This window comes from Telopea speciosissima, chromosome 1 (assembly GCF_018873765.1).
Source record: "Telopea speciosissima isolate NSW1024214 ecotype Mountain lineage chromosome 1, Tspe_v1, whole genome shotgun sequence".
Classification (NCBI taxonomy): domain Eukaryota; kingdom Viridiplantae; phylum Streptophyta; class Magnoliopsida; order Proteales; family Proteaceae; genus Telopea; species Telopea speciosissima.
Genome location: NC_057916.1, coordinates 82,840,979 through 82,857,430, shown reverse-complemented (window position 1 = coordinate 82,857,430; position 16,452 = coordinate 82,840,979). Strand labels below are relative to the sequence as shown.

Sequence of the window (16,452 nt, the reverse complement as noted above, 5' to 3'; positions counted from 1 at the left end):
ATACTCTCAACTATGTTTGGGCACAATAAACCTCAAGGATGTAACTCAATTGACAAGGACCAACACCTCACAAATGAAGGCATCATGAGTTTATTAGAAGTATTCTACTTCACTCTTCTTGGGACCTATCGATCAACAAAACAAAATTTGGACAAAAGTCCGTTATCAAGGATGGACTAAGATGTTTTCTTTTTTTTGTTTGGGTGAGGGGGGGGGGGGGAGTGCACCTAATTTGGCCATATAGTGAATAAGTTGGTGTTACAACTTTAGGATAGGTAGCACCAAACGCCCCTACCCATGGTTGCAAAGGAAGTGGGGAACGAGAAGTGAAGTGAAAGAAAATATTTGTATTTCATATCTATATATATATATTTGATGAAAGTGTAATCACACAAACCACACATCAATCCCAAAAGATTAATCGATTTTTAGGACCGTGAGATGGTGGGCATACACAACACATACCACACGCACACTTGTATTTCATAAAATTTTATTTTACTTTCCAAGAAAATATTTGATTTTCCCTTGCAATCAAACACCAGAATTTTATCTCATAGGAAAACATATGCATTTCCCTCGCAACCAAACATAGTACAAGTGGAGTTGGCATACATTTAAGAAATTTAAAACTATATACATTGGGAACATGGCGAATGGGACACAAAGTTGGGCTAGAGAGAGAGATTTTTGGTTTTTTGGATATTCAAATAATGGGCAGCCCATAAAAAATGGGCCATTAACTCTCAACAAGATGGGCTGGTTCATGTTACAACCGAGCCTACCCTCGATCCCGGCTATATCCTAAATCCATGATCAGATGGCAAACCTTGCATGTAAAGTCTGGGACCTGGATCCTCTCCAGTGCGCATCCAACAGCTGGGCAACACTTGGGCTTGGCCATCGAATGTGCTCTAGCGCACTGAAGTGGATCCCCTTCCTAAATTATGGACTATCAATAGTGTGTATGGACGGATTTTGAGCCCTTTGAAATAGATATTGGGCTGGTGGGTTCTCCGGCCACTTTAGAGCTTTGGTTGGGACCCCCACTTGGGTGCAGATTGAGCCCATGCTATGGATTGACGCAATCTCCTAAGCCCATTACTAGTGCTTTATATTTTGGACTAAGTTTCCCTTCATCCTCAGAGTGGAGAAATCTCTTCTCCGTTGGTGATGATCATTAAGCTTCCAACCCTAAATTTTACAAGATGGAAAATGATCCAATGGGTTAGATGTAGGGGTGTCAATTTCGGACCAGAACCGGCCCCCTAAGAATAGGAACGGACTCACCCAACAGTTTATTGTGGTGGTTCTGGATCTACCAATAAGTTATTGGTCCGGTTCCGGATCTACCAATTAGGAACCGGTAGAACCAAACTAAATTCACATCCTAACCTTAATTCTTAAGACTCAAAGGTCATGAGAGCAAAACCCTTTTATTTTTTTAGTTTTTCAATTTTGGCTAGTATCACTTGTCTCATATACTATTTTACCAAAGATTTGCTTGTAAATTTTTAAGGTCAATTTAGGAATGTTAACTTAAGAACATACCTTAAACTAATCCTAACTTATGAGGGTGGTGGTGTTCCTACTTATTAATTAATACCAAACAAGAGGTATTATAGACTAGTTATGTGATTCGTAAAAGATAAAAATGAATCATATCTCAAGTGATTGAAATTAGTGTCTTATTATAATATTATTAAATAGGATAAAGTTCTCTATCCGGGAGTGTGGCTTAAGCCAGCACTCCCATGAGTCTATCTCTCTCCTCCCCATATGAAAAGACACCGTTGGCTCCTTGTTTTGAAGAAGAGAGAGATTGACTTATGGGAGCGCTAGCGTAGGCCACACTCCTGGACAGAAAATTACTTCCCTTAATAAATACATGTAGCATGTGTTAGAGAATTATTTTTTTTTTAAATTTTGATTGGACTGCTTGGACCGTTTAGGAATTGGAACCAGCCCACCCATTAGTTAATGATTATGGATCTTAAGTTTGGAACCGATTAGCTTATTGGTCTGATTCTGGTCCTGACCCCTTAGGACTAGAACCATTAAGGAACCGGACCGATAGTCCAGAACTAGACCAATTGACACCCCCTAGTTAGATGTCCTTATATGCAAAGATTATCTTTTCATCGTGTGTGTAGAGAAACTTGATCCTTTTATTTTTTGGATATATTATGAATTTCCTCTTTAAATATTATCATGTAAATAGATGATGTGACTATTATGATCATTTATAGAAATGTCATAGTCTAGATTAAGAGTGTACTCCTTTTTTTTTGGTATAAAGAGGGCTATTCATTCATGCGTGCTCAACGCTAGAAAAACACGAAACATAAACTGGATAGATAGCACGACAAACACAAGGACCCCATACATAGTATCCGGGACCAAGAAGTGGAAAAAGAAGGCTGCTTGGTTACATGGCACCTACTCTTAGACGTAGCCACCCTGAAATGACCGCTTCGCTCCTTACAAAATGAAAAATCCCTCGAGATGATGCCCTTGCACTGGTGCAAGGGTCACACGACCAGGTAGTGTTTTTCTTCCCTTCAATTAAATATTCTACCGCTCAAAGATAAAGATACAAGAACAACCATTTGATCCCCCCCATCAAAGTCTGCATTGAATCCCTAAAACAAATTAAAGGATGTAAACAAAAAACACGCTCATTAGTATTAAAATGGTATTGATACAGATACCAATGTATGTCCATATAGGTCCATGATACTCCGACCACCAATGTACAATATCTTGTAACCCTAGATTTCAAACCACTATATTTTCTATGGGAAAAAATAGATCTCTACTTGGTGGTGTTTCCTACACCCCTCTCACAGGGCATCATGAAGTGACACCTCTGCCCTTGGGTAAATACCCAGACGTGCTCCCCCATTGACCCAGATGCTTGTGTAGAGACCATGCAACCAAGTAGAGATCTCTTGCCTTTTTGAAACTCTGATTTTGCAGAAACTGGATATGTGAGTATCCAGAGATTTGCCATATGGTGCGATTGGCACTTAAAGTGGACCACAGCCATGTAAGAATTGAAATCTCATCTCATCTTAGAAAAAGAGAAAAGATAAGTCTATAAAAGAATACCAAATATAGCAGCTAGTATTTAAAAACTTTTTAGCATTTTAAGTCCTATTCTAGCACCCAAACCACAAAGAAGAAAATAAAAATTTCCAATTGAAATGGGGTCAGGTCAACCACATTATTTTTATTCTAAGAAAACATTAGTATCATAGTGCATTTAAATTATACTTTTATGCGGCAATACCCTTCTCCCCTCAAAAGAGAATTTTTTTTTTAAAAAAATAAAAAATAAAAAATGAGAAAAGCTTCTACCCACATGGCCACATACTCAAGTTCACACCCATAAAATACATTGACTTATATTGACTTAGAATTTAGAGATAGGAACTATAAATTAAGGTTGACGATTCCAATTTGAATAGGTATGATCTCTAATCTGGTAGAAAGGTATAAAAATTGTCAAAGATTAGGACCGATTCCAAACTCACCCCTCCAGAGGTCTTGTAATATAGATTAGAGTGCAAGACTAACATTGCATAATGGCACTATTAATCTGGTGGAATTTTTTGTTTTCTTTTTGGGTGGGTTAGGGTTGTTGTCAAAATATAAGGGAAACTTACGTAAGCGCATATGGTAATGGCATGGATACTTAGTTTTTCATTCCAATCACAGAGAGAGAGAGAGAGACAGTTGACACTTCAATATAGCACAACACTGCATGTGAATTATTAGTGCATTTGCCTCCCAACATAAACAGTGTTTTTTTATAGATTTTTTGGGTGCCAAAGTGGGCCCACCCCTATGGTGGCCCGGAGGGGGGGATTGGGTGTCCCATGGGACCCTAGGGGGATCAAGAAAGGGGGTGCCTCAACTGATCTTTATCCCCTCTAGTTCTTTGTTTTGCCCAATTCCTCAGTGCGTCTAACAAGAGGGTGCAATGACCACCCTACCTCTGCCCAAACATTCTGTTTAGGTGGGGTCCACCCCCCTTCTTATGGTAGTCTTATTAGAGGCACTGGGGGAACTGGGTGGGCAAGGAATTGGAGGAGATAATTTTTCGTGCCTCAACAGGCACCCAAGTGTGCGAGAAGGGACTCGAATCCTAGTATAAGCCTCGACCAAGCTTTTACAAGCAAGGCACAAACCAATCAATTAGTCGATTGTTTGCCATCAATCAAGGTTTTAAAAACCTAGAATTGGGATCCAAGGTTTTAGTGTACGGTATCAATACCGGTATCGGTTGCTAGTGCCAATATTGATGTGGATTGAATCATATTTGGTTTGATTTGGCCGAAAATTCAAAAAACACCACCTTTTTGAACCAATAATAACATCGATACATATTGGTATTAATCATGGTCGATATAAATATGAATCAGCTGATACAGTTGATCCGATATTGATAATTTACAATTGTATCGAGATTCAAATTGGTCCTAGCCGATTCAGATACAAAATCGACTCAGAATCTGCGAGGATGGTGAGAAATTGAACAAAATATGCCCTAACCTTGGTTTCTGAATAAAAATCAGCCAAACCCGACCAGACTGATTCAAGATCAACATCGGCCCGATTCCGACCCAGATTCAAGACCAGCAGTACCGATTGGTCTGACCCGATTCTTGAAACTTTTCCACCCATTTAAAAGGGTTTGTTTACTCTTAATTGTATTGTAGTAATAATACAAACATGATTTAAGCTGGAAGATGTGATAAAGTAGGGTCTAGTTTTTTAAAAGGTTGGAAGGCCAAATCACCTCCCTATGCGCCACGTTATACGGTGATGGCACGTGATCTGAAAGAGGGGGTCGACATTTTTATCCAAATCGAAGCAACTGGATTGGACCGACTAGCTCTGTACTAAAATAAAGGGTTATTATTGGTAGGTGCAGACATGTCTCATCCAAAAAGGTAAGCCCAGCTTAAGGAGGGAGGGCCCATTTGTGTTATCCCATCTGAGCAAAGGCCACACAGAGAGAGTGGGACCTATAGAGAACATACGTGTCAAGATAAAAGTGGGTGATGATACTTTGAGTGGAGACTGTTTTGGACGGTGGTGGGAGATTGCGTGGCATTGGCCCTACACTTACAAAAAAAAAACAAAAAAGCTTTTCTGATAACGTACGTGCATTACCTATATAGAAATAAATAGTGGTAACGTGGAAGGTCCAGGTGCTCTCCCTCGCGTATCAAACCCACCCCCCCCCCCCCTCCCCTCTCTGGGCCTTTTTCTCCATTGCGTACAAGTTGACTCCTTTTTGACTACCCAAAGCCAATGAACCCGGACTCTTGAGTCTAGAGTCTCTCTAGACATATTTTCTTTTCTAGAACTCACAAAAAGTAGAACCAGAAATGGATATATTGGAGGAGCATGGGAGTGCGTCGGCAGTTCATTGGTTCTTCTTAATTCCTTTTGTTGAGTCCGTCGTGTCAACTAATTTGAATTAGGGAGAGGTTTCACACGATTCCAATGTGGGTGGCTTCAGGGATGGACTTCGAACGTTACACCAATGGTTATGGGTGTTAAAAGGTTGATCGTCACCTTCCCATTATCCACGTGGTGGTATGAAACTCTTTTTCAATAATGGGTTTTGTTTGTTGTGACGTTGTTGTTGTAATACACTCCTTTCTCATGATTTGGGATTCTTGTTGAGCAATTAAAATGCGGTTTGTAACTAAGTTAGATCGATGTCCTAAGATTTGTGTCTCTGTTGTGTGTTTCTTTCTTTTACCTTTATATTTTATAATTTTATGATTTTTCTGGGATCCAATCGAATTGATAAGGATTCAATTGGGTCTAATTTTTCAATTAATTTTGATTAGTTCAGTTGGTTTGGTTGGAAATTGATATTTTACCAACGGTGGTCCAGGGAATGATATCATCAACAGGAGAGTCACATATATCATAACAAATAGAGAGAATGTTAATGTGAACCTCATGGCTCATTACGTAAGATACGATGATTGAATTGATATTCTGAAGTTGTGTGCTTATTTTTTCTTTACAAATTATTTCTTTGTATTCTCTTCATCTACGACACTCAACCATGGATAAAAATATTTACCAAAAAAAAAAGTTATGGACAACAGAACCTGTTTTTGCTTATTATTAATTGGAGAATCCTCTTAAATGTCACAAGAGCATGAGGAGGAAGTGGTGGATCAATGGAAACTTATTAGTTTACTAAAAAAGAAAAAATGGAAACTTATTAAGGTCCACTAGCACTTAAAAAGCATAGTACCTAAATTTCCACTCACATTGTCACTCTTTAGGGCTATTCTAAATTTAGAAACTATCAATATAATTTTTTTTATTTTTTAATTGAGTACTCTTATAATAAATTATGCTGGAATGACCAAAAAGGGTCAAAAGAGAAGGCCAGGGGTAACGGTTACCCTGGCGGTTATAACAGTTGATATACTCTTTTATTAGGGATATGATGCAATGAATTGACCTAAAACTATACACTTTTCGGCCTCTGCCCACGTGCTTGTTGTTCAAAGTTTGACCAAATGGACCCGAAGTTCAGCGTAGGATCTCTGTGATTAGGGTGAATGTGTGGGTAGGGTAAGAGGGATCATTATCCGTTGTTGTAATTGCAGTGCTACTGCACTCATCGTGCGACGTTACAGGTGCCATATGTGCCATGTGGGGTTGCTGTGTACACATGGCACTTACCGCGTCACAAGATGAGTACAACAGCGTTACAGTTATAGCATCGAATAAAAATCCGGGTAAGAGACAGGGAGGTGACAGAAGATATGAAGATCTGATTCAAAAATGTTTATTAATTCCCCTTCGGGAACAGGTCATTGAAGTAGTGAAGTAGAACCGTCGTTGTCACAAGGAAAAGAAAAATATATATATATATATATATATAGAAACAATTCTATATTATTGTATATTTTTTTTTTGGTGATTTCTATATTATTGTTGGGGGCATGTCCTTTGGATCTTGAGTTCTTTGACCAGTGTTCCCTGGATGAAAATTTGCATTAGCCTTTTTTTTTTCGGGGGGTGGGGGGTTTAAATGCACACCCTAACTCAAAAGGGTTAATCGACCTTTCAAGCCAAGGAATGTAAATAAACATAAACACACACCCACACACCCGATATGGAATTAAACCCCGCACAGGTGCAAGCCATATTTTCTTTTCATAGCTTGTTTATACTTTGATAAACTTGTTTATGACCTATTTACAGCTCAATTAGCCATTTGAAGACCGACTATAGCTTGATTAAGCTGATTAAAAAGGCGTACCTGATGCACAAGGCTCTTGCCACTGTAGGTCTCGAAAAGGTCATAATGTATTAAACCTTACCCACACTTCACGAAGGGGCTGTTTCCCAACTAAATCCCACGGCTACTAGGTCGCAATAAAGCAACCTTACTGTTGCGCCAAGGTCATCCGCCCTCAAAAAAGGTGTACCCAATGCATGAAACTCCCATCACTGTGGGATCTGGGAAGGTCATATTCTCATATGTATGTAGCCTTGCCCCCACTTCTCGTAGAGGTTGTGTCTCGATTCAAACTTGCGACAACTAGATTGCAATAAAGCACATTGAGCTGAGACCCCAATCTAAAAAAAAAAAGTGTACCCAATGCACGAGATTCCCTCTACTGCGGGATTTGGGGAAGGTCATTTGTATGTAGCCTTACCCTCTCTTCATGGAGAAGTTGTTTCCCTATTCGAATTTGCTAACCATTAGGTTGCAATGGAGCAACCTTACCTTCTCACAATTCTGAAGGAAGCGATTCCGATTACATTTCTAGGGTTCCAGCTGACTGATTCCCTATTTAACCATCTCCAATAGAATCTAGACCCTTTTTGGATCCAATTCCAAATTTAAAACGTTGACTTATGTTCGATCTCCGTCAGGTTCCAGCTAAGAAGTTTCAACCACAGTTAGGAGGCACCGTTTGGAATTAGGAAAAGAAAACAGAAAATGGTTTCGTGGACTTGGAATCGTTATCCTCTCCTGTAACTACACGATGCAGTACTGCATCATGCAGTGCAGCAGAGGTCATGTGGTATAGCGGATCCCATATGATGCACATGGCCTGTAAAACCGTCACACGATGCAGTATAGCACCGTGCAGTTACTGCATAGGATAAAAACTCCCTGGACTTGAACCTTAGAGAGAGGTAAAGGCGGATCTTTATCACCTCCAGTTTGCTGACCGGCCCAGTTCCCCAGTTCCTCTAACAAAGGGGGGTTGAAATGACCTCTCTACCCATGCCCAAACACCCTGCCCGGGTGGGGTCCACCATCCCCCTATTAGAGGAACTGGGGAACTAGGCCGGTCAGCAAATTGGAGGTGATAATTTTCCGATAAAGGCGGGGGTGAATGAGAGAGGGACACTGGGACTTGTTCCTTTATCTTGGATCTATCCATCATTCTTCTTGGAAGTTCACCTTCATTCATAGTGATGACCTGAATCACTAGCTAGCAATATTTATATATCATTGTGTACGTCCAACACGTGTAAGTCTTCACATGTTGACGGGGGTGACGGTGTTTTTTCTAATCTGAAGATAGATAGATAGATAGATAGGTCTTCAAATAAATAAATCAACTGGGGGAAAAGGAGATTATGGTTCAAAAAGTTCTACCAAATTAAAGATCTGTTACGCATGAGAGACTTGACAACGACGCCTAGCTCTCCAAATTGTGGGTAAAAGAGCAAGAAGAAAGAAATCCCCAGGTAACTAATTAACTGAGATTCTTTAATTGGTGTTGCGGCGGACCATGTCCACCAATCCTTCCGTATCATATATACGGTGGGTCATTTAAATTACAATAAATGTAAGGCTGTGTTTGGTATGGAATTACGATATATTTAAGGTTGCGTTTGATATGGAATTGGAATAAATTTCTTGCCGCATTCTGGGATGATAAAAATAATTATTTTTAAATTAAAATATATTACATACGATGAATCATTTAAATTTAAGATATATTTAAGAGAAAACGCTTACATATATATTATATATAGTGTGTAATTTAAATTAGGATATATTACCAAATTTGAGTGATGATCTATCTGATGCAACATTTGATTTACATTTTTGGAATGCATTCTAAATCAATTTTGTATTCTTTGGAGTTTTCAAACCTAACCAATGTTTATTGGCTTTAGCTGACTATAATCATATTTCCACATGGTTGAAATTATAGTACATGCATGATGGAAACACCCCATTGGTCAAGGTGTGATGGAGACATTCCCTTATCTTATTTGTATCTAATGACAAATTTCTTTGTATATCATATGTATAACTCTTTGTGAAAGCAAGGAGTAAGACTACCTATATTACCCGTAGTGATGGAAACCTTGTGCATTGGAGAGTAGTAGTATTTCTTAGAAAGAGAGAGAGACAGAGAATGGACAAATGGTTAGTCTTATACAATTATGTGACTACCAAAAGAACTATACAATAAGCAACTTTATTGGACTCAAAAGTCAAAGTCAAAACTGAGAAATGATGAGAAAGTTCTCATGTACAATCTTCTTATTGTGTTTTCCATTTTGCTTCCATTATATGTTGGAAACTCAAAATACAGGAATATGGTATAGAGAGAGAGGAAAATGGGAAACTAGTGTTTCTCCAAACACTGTTGAACATTTTTTTCTCCCTTTTTTGGTATCTCACTATTTTTCCTTCTCTTTTTCAATTTTCAAGTTTCAACATTGCAAAATCATAGTATCGTCTCAATTCTCATCATTTATCACATCTACAAATCCAACACCAGAAGAAAAGAGATGATCCCCAATTGATTATCGGCTGTGATTTCATCAAGTGCCCTGGGATAGCTTAATCCTTCGATTGATCTCCTTCTCTAACTCTTCCAACCCTTCCACCTCTTCTAGCTCCTGCAACCACAACAACATACACATACACATACACACACAAAAGTATTATTTATTGATTAAAGAGGAAAAAAACCAAAGAGAAAAAAAATTTTATATTTACCTTAGGTCCCAAGAACAACCCATATGGCACTCCATTGAATTTGTCCGAATGATGGATCTATTCGTATAACCAACACAAACATCAATCTCTTCTTAGAACAAAGGCTTAATCAACTAGATAATTTCACATTCTTGGATGATAAAAATAATTTTTTTTATTATCCAATGCAAAATGGACTTAGAAATAGAATGAATACCAAACGCAACCTTAGCTTAGTACTAAACTTACTTGGTGGGCCGCAGCAACTTTACGTAAGTAAGGCACGTTGGCGATAGGTCCCACAGGGAATCTTTTGTGTACTAGACCATCGTGGACGAACATGTAGGCCATACCAAACACTGTTATACCTAAACCCTGAAAGTAAACAACAAGAACAATTCAAACCCAATTCTTCTTCTTCTTCTTAATCTAACAGTAACTTCAATCACTCTCTCAGAAACTAAAACCTAAAATATCAGAGTTTCTTAAACTTAGAACTAGGATTGATGCAGTGTAGAAGTAAAGCAAAAATCAAGACAATTTGGTAATTGATAGAGAAAGAGAGAAGAGACGTACGGCACCAAAACAGAGACCAGGGAAGAGGCCTTTGTGGAAGAAGCCGAAGGAAAGGAGAGCGATGGCAGGAACGGCATTGATAATGGCAAAGACGTCGTTTAGCTCGAAGGGACCGTCTCTTGGTCGATGGTGAGACTGTTCATAGATCAAATCCCCAATTTTTTGAAGTTAGTTAATCCATCACTCCACACCCCATAGTTACAGATTCGACTACTTCTGTCAGTTCTTTCGAGTCTTGACTATGAATAATTATACTTTATTCTTGTTTGAATTAATTAAAAAATTGGAATACTGAGATCGATCGATTTGGAATAGGATAGAAGAAAACCTCGTGCATATGCCACAGCGAAGCGTGCCAGAGAGCTCTGTGAGCCCATCGAGCCCAAAACTCCATTCCCACCTGAAATTTGCCCATCATCATTAGTTGAATCTATCGAATGGTTCCCCAAAGAGATCGATTGACTGCAAAAAATTCCTTCGCTTGTGCTGTGTTTTGGTGGCAGAGAAAGGGCAAATTATACTTACGGCTGCGCCTACGGATAGAGCAAATGTACCGAAAAACTCCGAAACAGGAACCTCTCCCCCCTGCCAATGACAATTGATCATATGAAACCAGAAATTCTAACAGATTCACACACATGGAGAGGAAGAGAGAGCGAGAGAGAGAGAGAGAGATAACCTCCATTTGCCAATAGAATCTGTAGTAAACAGAGGCAACAGCCATGGAAGTGATTCCCAGACTGGACATGACCGCCGCGATGAGGTAAGTAAACCGCTCTGATTTCTTCCTGGCTAATCTCTCAGCCGTTCGCACTGAGATCGGATTAATCTCATCGGGACTCTCTTCCGTGCTATCTTCTTCATCGGTACTACCTATCCCCACCTTTTTCTGCTCCATAACCAAGCAAAGAGTCACGCTCATCTTCTTCTTCGCTTGGAAAACACTGAGGGGACGGCTGACGATTGGAGATAAGAGAGAAGAGGAACAGATGACGGAGTTGGGTTTCGGAAAGAGGAATTGATTTCGATCGATTAGGAACATTTTAGCGTTCGCAGCTACGGAAATTCGGGCCGCCATGGGCGCTCTCTGCGGGAATCGAGTTCAAGAAAAAATGAACTTCAGAAGAAGAAACTAAATATTAAGAGAACTGAAAGAGAGGGAGAGAGAAAGAGAGACAGAGGGGTTCGAATCGAAAATCGAGGGTGGAGTGTTTGGAAAGGACTGGAACGACGAAAGAAGGTTAAATGCATGGGGGAGTGGGGGACCTTATTTTCTGTGCTTTGTCTCCTTTTGAATTAAATTGCCTTTGGAATTGGCACTGCACTTCCTCATAATTACATGAATAACCAAGATCCAAAGTTTCAAAATTCACAATTTCACACTATCTACACCTGTATGATCATCGGAAGCGCCTAAGTCCACGGTAGAGGAATGGAGGACGACGGTTCGACCATCCCCCATAGGATGTTAGTTAGACATTTATCTGCTCCATTTCCTGGGTAGGTCAACTTTCTCAAGTTCCTCTAATAGAGGGAGCAGAAATGACCACATTACCTTTATCTGAACACACTGACCAGATGGGATCCACCCCCTCTATTAAAGGAACTTGAGAAAATGGAGCAGACAGGAAATGAAACCCTTTGGCCACCATCTTAGACCGTCACCCATAGTGGTCTATGGGCCCTCGATAGGATCTAATCCCCCCAAAAAGTATAATCATTTCTAAGCTGATAACTAATGACCCATTTGATAGTGTTTTTACAATATATAATCTAAAGATTGAACTTCATCTTAGTATGTTCTTTCAAAATTTGCTCCTTACAAATTATATGGTGGCCTCACTGGTTAGGTAATTGGGCCTTTTCTGGAGAGTAAAATATGCATGAGAGAGACCTTTTTTTTTGATAAGTGAGAGTGGGGGAGAGATACATAGAGAGAGAACTACATGCGCAAGAGATCAACTCAAAAGTCCTGATTTTTAAGGAAGTTTAGATATTCTATTTGAAAAAGACTTCTCCCATCTTTGTCCCAGCTCTATATTTTTTTTTGGGAAAAAAGTTTCTGAGCCTACAACGTTGGTTGATTATTTTATTTTATTTTATTTATTTATTTTAGATAAATAAAAAATAGAATACGTATAGATGTAGCCTACGCTATAGGTTCAAGTTTTATTTTTTTAAAGTAATGGTGTTCTATAGTACATACTATGTATTATAGGAGAGGTCGTGAGGAAGGAGGACATGTGTAGTCTAGGGTTTGTACCAAATATGATTTCGGATAGAGTCTATTGGAGGGTAAAGATCTATGTTACAGACCCCATTTAGCTGAGATTCTCCTAACTTGTTGGGTTGTATTTCTTTTCATTTTTCACCTTTCATTTGTCATCTCTTTGTTCTTTGTTCTTTTTTTTCTTTTTCTTTTTTTTCTTTTTTTTTTTTTTTTTTTTTTGTGTGTGTTTTAGACCTCAATTTTCCTTACTTTATTTTGTTTGAATCCATGTAACCGACCCCATTACATTGAGATAAGACTGAGTTTGTTGTTTTGTAATTGTTATTGTCATTGTTGTGGTGGTAGTGTCCTATAGCACATACGCCAGCTCAAGGTGGCACTCCAAGAGAAAAAGGAGTTGAAAGTAGAATTTTGTTCTACTTGTTTTAGCAATAGGCCTTCAATTTTACCAATTGCACTACCTGACACCTTTAGCTCTAATTTGATGGAAGGTGTTCAATAGATCTTACATAATTGAAAATTTAGAGGACTCAAATTTTTTTTTTCATTTATTTATATTTGATATTAAAGATAAATTGTTTTCCATGGTTGGACTCAAAGCATAATCTAGGTCACATGAGACAAGAAAATTGAGTAGTGATGCACATTTTTTTTTAATTATTTAAGAAAAAACTACATTAAAATCTTGTTATTGCTCGTGTGGCTCTTGCGCCCTGATGGTGGGAAATTATCACCCATACCCTCTTGAAAATAAAAAATCTCATCTAGATTGATGCCCCTGTGCATGCTTTCATTGTTCCCTGCGCTGGTGGAAAGGATACACAACTAAGCAATGATCTCTTGCTTACAAATTTTATATGAAGTGAAACTCGAGTGTGATTAAGAAATACAAGTAGAGAGACCATCCCCAAAAGTAATCCCAGTTGGCAAGTTGACCATGAAGTAGAAGTCCAAAACTCAACAGATTGAGCTCCTCTCCAGGGAGCCCAACGCCCAGGGAGTGCACAGGAGGCATTCAGCAGTTGGGCTGTGCTGCACACTTCTCAATGGTTGACTGGGCGCACACCGGGATGTATGTGGCACAATCCAGCCCATGGATGCCCCTTTGGGCACTCCCTGGGTGCTGGGCTCCCCTGGAGAGGAGTCGGATCTGAGTTCAACTCCCCTTGGGGGTCGCTAGTGCTATATGTACTACCGTAGATGAGCCGGCTGCCCATATCCCCATCTTGGAGGAGTCAACACCTATCCTGTGACCCAACCCAACAATAATTTTAAAGGAAATGTTCTAACTTAAAAAATATTAAGGAAAAATCACTCTAAGCAAGTGGTATAGCCTAGCCTAATCTCCATCTATTCATATGTTTTTTGGGAACATGTTTTCGGTTCTCTATCCAGGAGTGTAGTCCTTGTGCCAGCACTAGGGCCAAAAGGAGTGCGAACATAAATTTTAATTGGGGCAGAATTTTCGCTTTTCATGTGGGTGGGGTGATCATTTCACCGCATTTTGTGTTTAGATGTAGAAGCTACACCCTCGCACAAAGTCTTCTTTCCAAAGTTTTGTGGGTTTTGTGAAAGGCATTGCATAGGAGCCAATTAGAACAGGTGGAAGCATCAACTAGGGTGGGATTTTTGTCTTTGTTTACACCACGGATCCACATCCTCTACTTCCATCAGTGTACTTCCATCCTACTTCCACGATTTCTCAGCATGCCACCTGTCTTTTTTACCATTCAACGGCTTGTATGAAATTAAATCAAATTTTTTTTAAATTCTGAAGAGACCCTCTTTAAAACGGTTTAAACCCCTAAACCAAACCCACTAATCGAACCAGATTTCACTCAAACTAAACCCACTTCTAACCGAACCATTTTCACTCAAACTAAACCCATCTCCATTTCACTCATCCCCATTTCATTTAGAACGAAAAGCCCTCAAACGAGATGTTGCAGAACCTCGCCATCGCTCCATCATCTGGCTACCAAACTGAGACGGAAAATGGCTCCATCTTCGACCGACGATAATAAACAGAAGGAAAACTCAGCATAACCTTGCTGGCTCATTGGAAAGAGTTTAATTCCTGAACCACTCTCAGGCTTCAGTCCATTAGAGCTCTAGAGTCTTTATTTCTTACTGAACGAAACGCGAATTCGCACTTGGGTTGTTGGATTGTAAAAGGAATTAAAAATGCAAAATCAAAGATGAGACGAGCAGCAGCAGCAGGAGAAGAAGAAGGGTCTACCGCAAACCGCCTCAGACCTGTTCATATAGGGTAAATGGATAAAAGAAAGAACAAAATAAAAAATCAAAGCAGATGATGAAAAAAAAAATACAGAACACTGTAAATAAAATCTCCATGAAGTTTTTTCTTGTTTCTTGAATTCTGGGTTTAGTTAATCAGCCATAATAGGGTAGTTGGGGCTTGAGAGATTTTCACGGTTTCGCCTCATTTGGATCTGTTTCTGTGCTTCTCTGCTTGCATTTCCATTCGTCTCAAATTCTCTTATCTGGGTTTTCTTTCTTTCTTCTCATTTTACTGTTTCCTTGAGTTACCATCTAAGCTATTTCCTTTTTCTGCTTTTTACCTTTTTGATGTGTTGAATTTTCTTCTCGTTCTCTGTTTTTTTCTCCATCCTCATCCAGATAATTGTTCAACTTTTCTGATCACAACTTTCTATTGAAATTTCTTAGGCTTTTGTTTTGTATCTGCCCAGTTGTTTCCCTCATACTTTATTTGGGTTCTCTTCATCTCTCTTTTATTAACAATTTGAAGATTACGTACGGTGTTCTTCAACCTTCACCATTGTTGTCAAGGTCTTGGCAAACGATGAGGGCTTCTCTTAGACCTCGGCTCAGACTCGTTGCTTCCCAGAACCCCATCATGGTCGCCAGCTTCGTTGTTTTAAAAAAAGGAATAAAAAAAAATGTAATCTTCCAAGCTCCTCTCTGATTTTGTTCGCCGGAAGTTTCAAGTCCTCTCTTCCGTCGGAGACGATATGACGACCTAGTTAGGGTTCATCGGTTCATTCCTTGGAGGTTGGGAGATTCACCCAGTAGACCCTTCTTCTCTTGCTGCTCGTTTCATCTTTGAGCCAGTCGGGTTGGGTTGTTTAGGGGTTAAGGGTTTGGTTCAAAGGTTTCATCTGGTTTTGAAAGCATTTTGAATTTTTTTGAATGGTTTCATTTCTAGACGTTGGATGGCTATCAAGCCAAGTGGCACGCTGAGAAATCGTGGAAGTAGGATGGAAGTACAGCAGATGGACGTAGAGGATGTGAATCCTTAAACCACACATGCGCTGGCATCTTGGGGAGGGGTCAGGATTTCTGCCCCTACTAAATATAATATTGTCATACGTTTTCGTAAAAGATTTAGAATGGCAGTTTGGTAGTTTAAAATAAGGTGGAGGGCAAAAGACAGTTGCAATGGTGGTGCGTTGGTAACTGAAGGAAAGGAGTGTCAAAAGCGTTACGAGGGGTGAGGGGTGGGGGGTGGGGGAGAGAAGGAATGAGAGGTAGAGGGACCGCCGCGGAGAGTGTACGAGTGCCTCAGTTGTTGTCGCGTCGACGCAGATCTTCTCTTCTCCTTCTCTCCATTTTTTTTTTTGGGGGGTAATTGGGAGCTTTACATATATAGTTGATAGAA

The 16,452-nt window shown here is 39.5% G+C and overlaps 1 protein-coding gene across 1 annotated transcript; it reads right to left on the bottom strand.

The window, feature by feature from the left end:
- Positions 1-9,787: 9,787 nt before the first annotated feature.
- On the bottom strand, positions 9,788-11,772 carry LOC122667540 (beta-carotene hydroxylase 2, chloroplastic-like). The gene is made up of 7 exons (XM_043863849.1): positions 11,262-11,772; positions 11,108-11,167; positions 10,911-10,982; positions 10,583-10,717; positions 10,256-10,381; positions 10,028-10,084; positions 9,788-9,927 (listed from the first exon to the last, which is right to left on the bottom strand). The coding sequence occupies exons 1-7, from the start codon at positions 11,658-11,660 to the stop codon at positions 9,850-9,852; spliced, it is 927 nt and encodes a 308-aa protein (XP_043719784.1). The 5' UTR covers positions 11,661-11,772; the 3' UTR covers positions 9,788-9,849.
- Positions 11,773-16,452: the final 4,680 nt, after the last annotated feature.

Excerpts from the sequence above, each read along its gene's own strand:
- LOC122667540 (XM_043863849.1), bottom strand. The coding sequence starts at position 11,660 with ATGGCGGCCCGAATTTCCGTAGCTGCGAACGCTAAAATGTTCCTAATC. Across the intron at positions 11,168-11,261 it reads GATTCTATTGGCAAATGGAG|GGGGGAGAGGTTCCTGTTTC; the intron begins GTTATCTCTCTC and ends TGTCATTGGCAG. Across the intron at positions 10,718-10,910 it reads CGCTGTGGCATATGCACGAG|TCTCACCATCGACCAAGAGA; the intron begins GTTTTCTTCTAT and ends ATCTATGAACAG.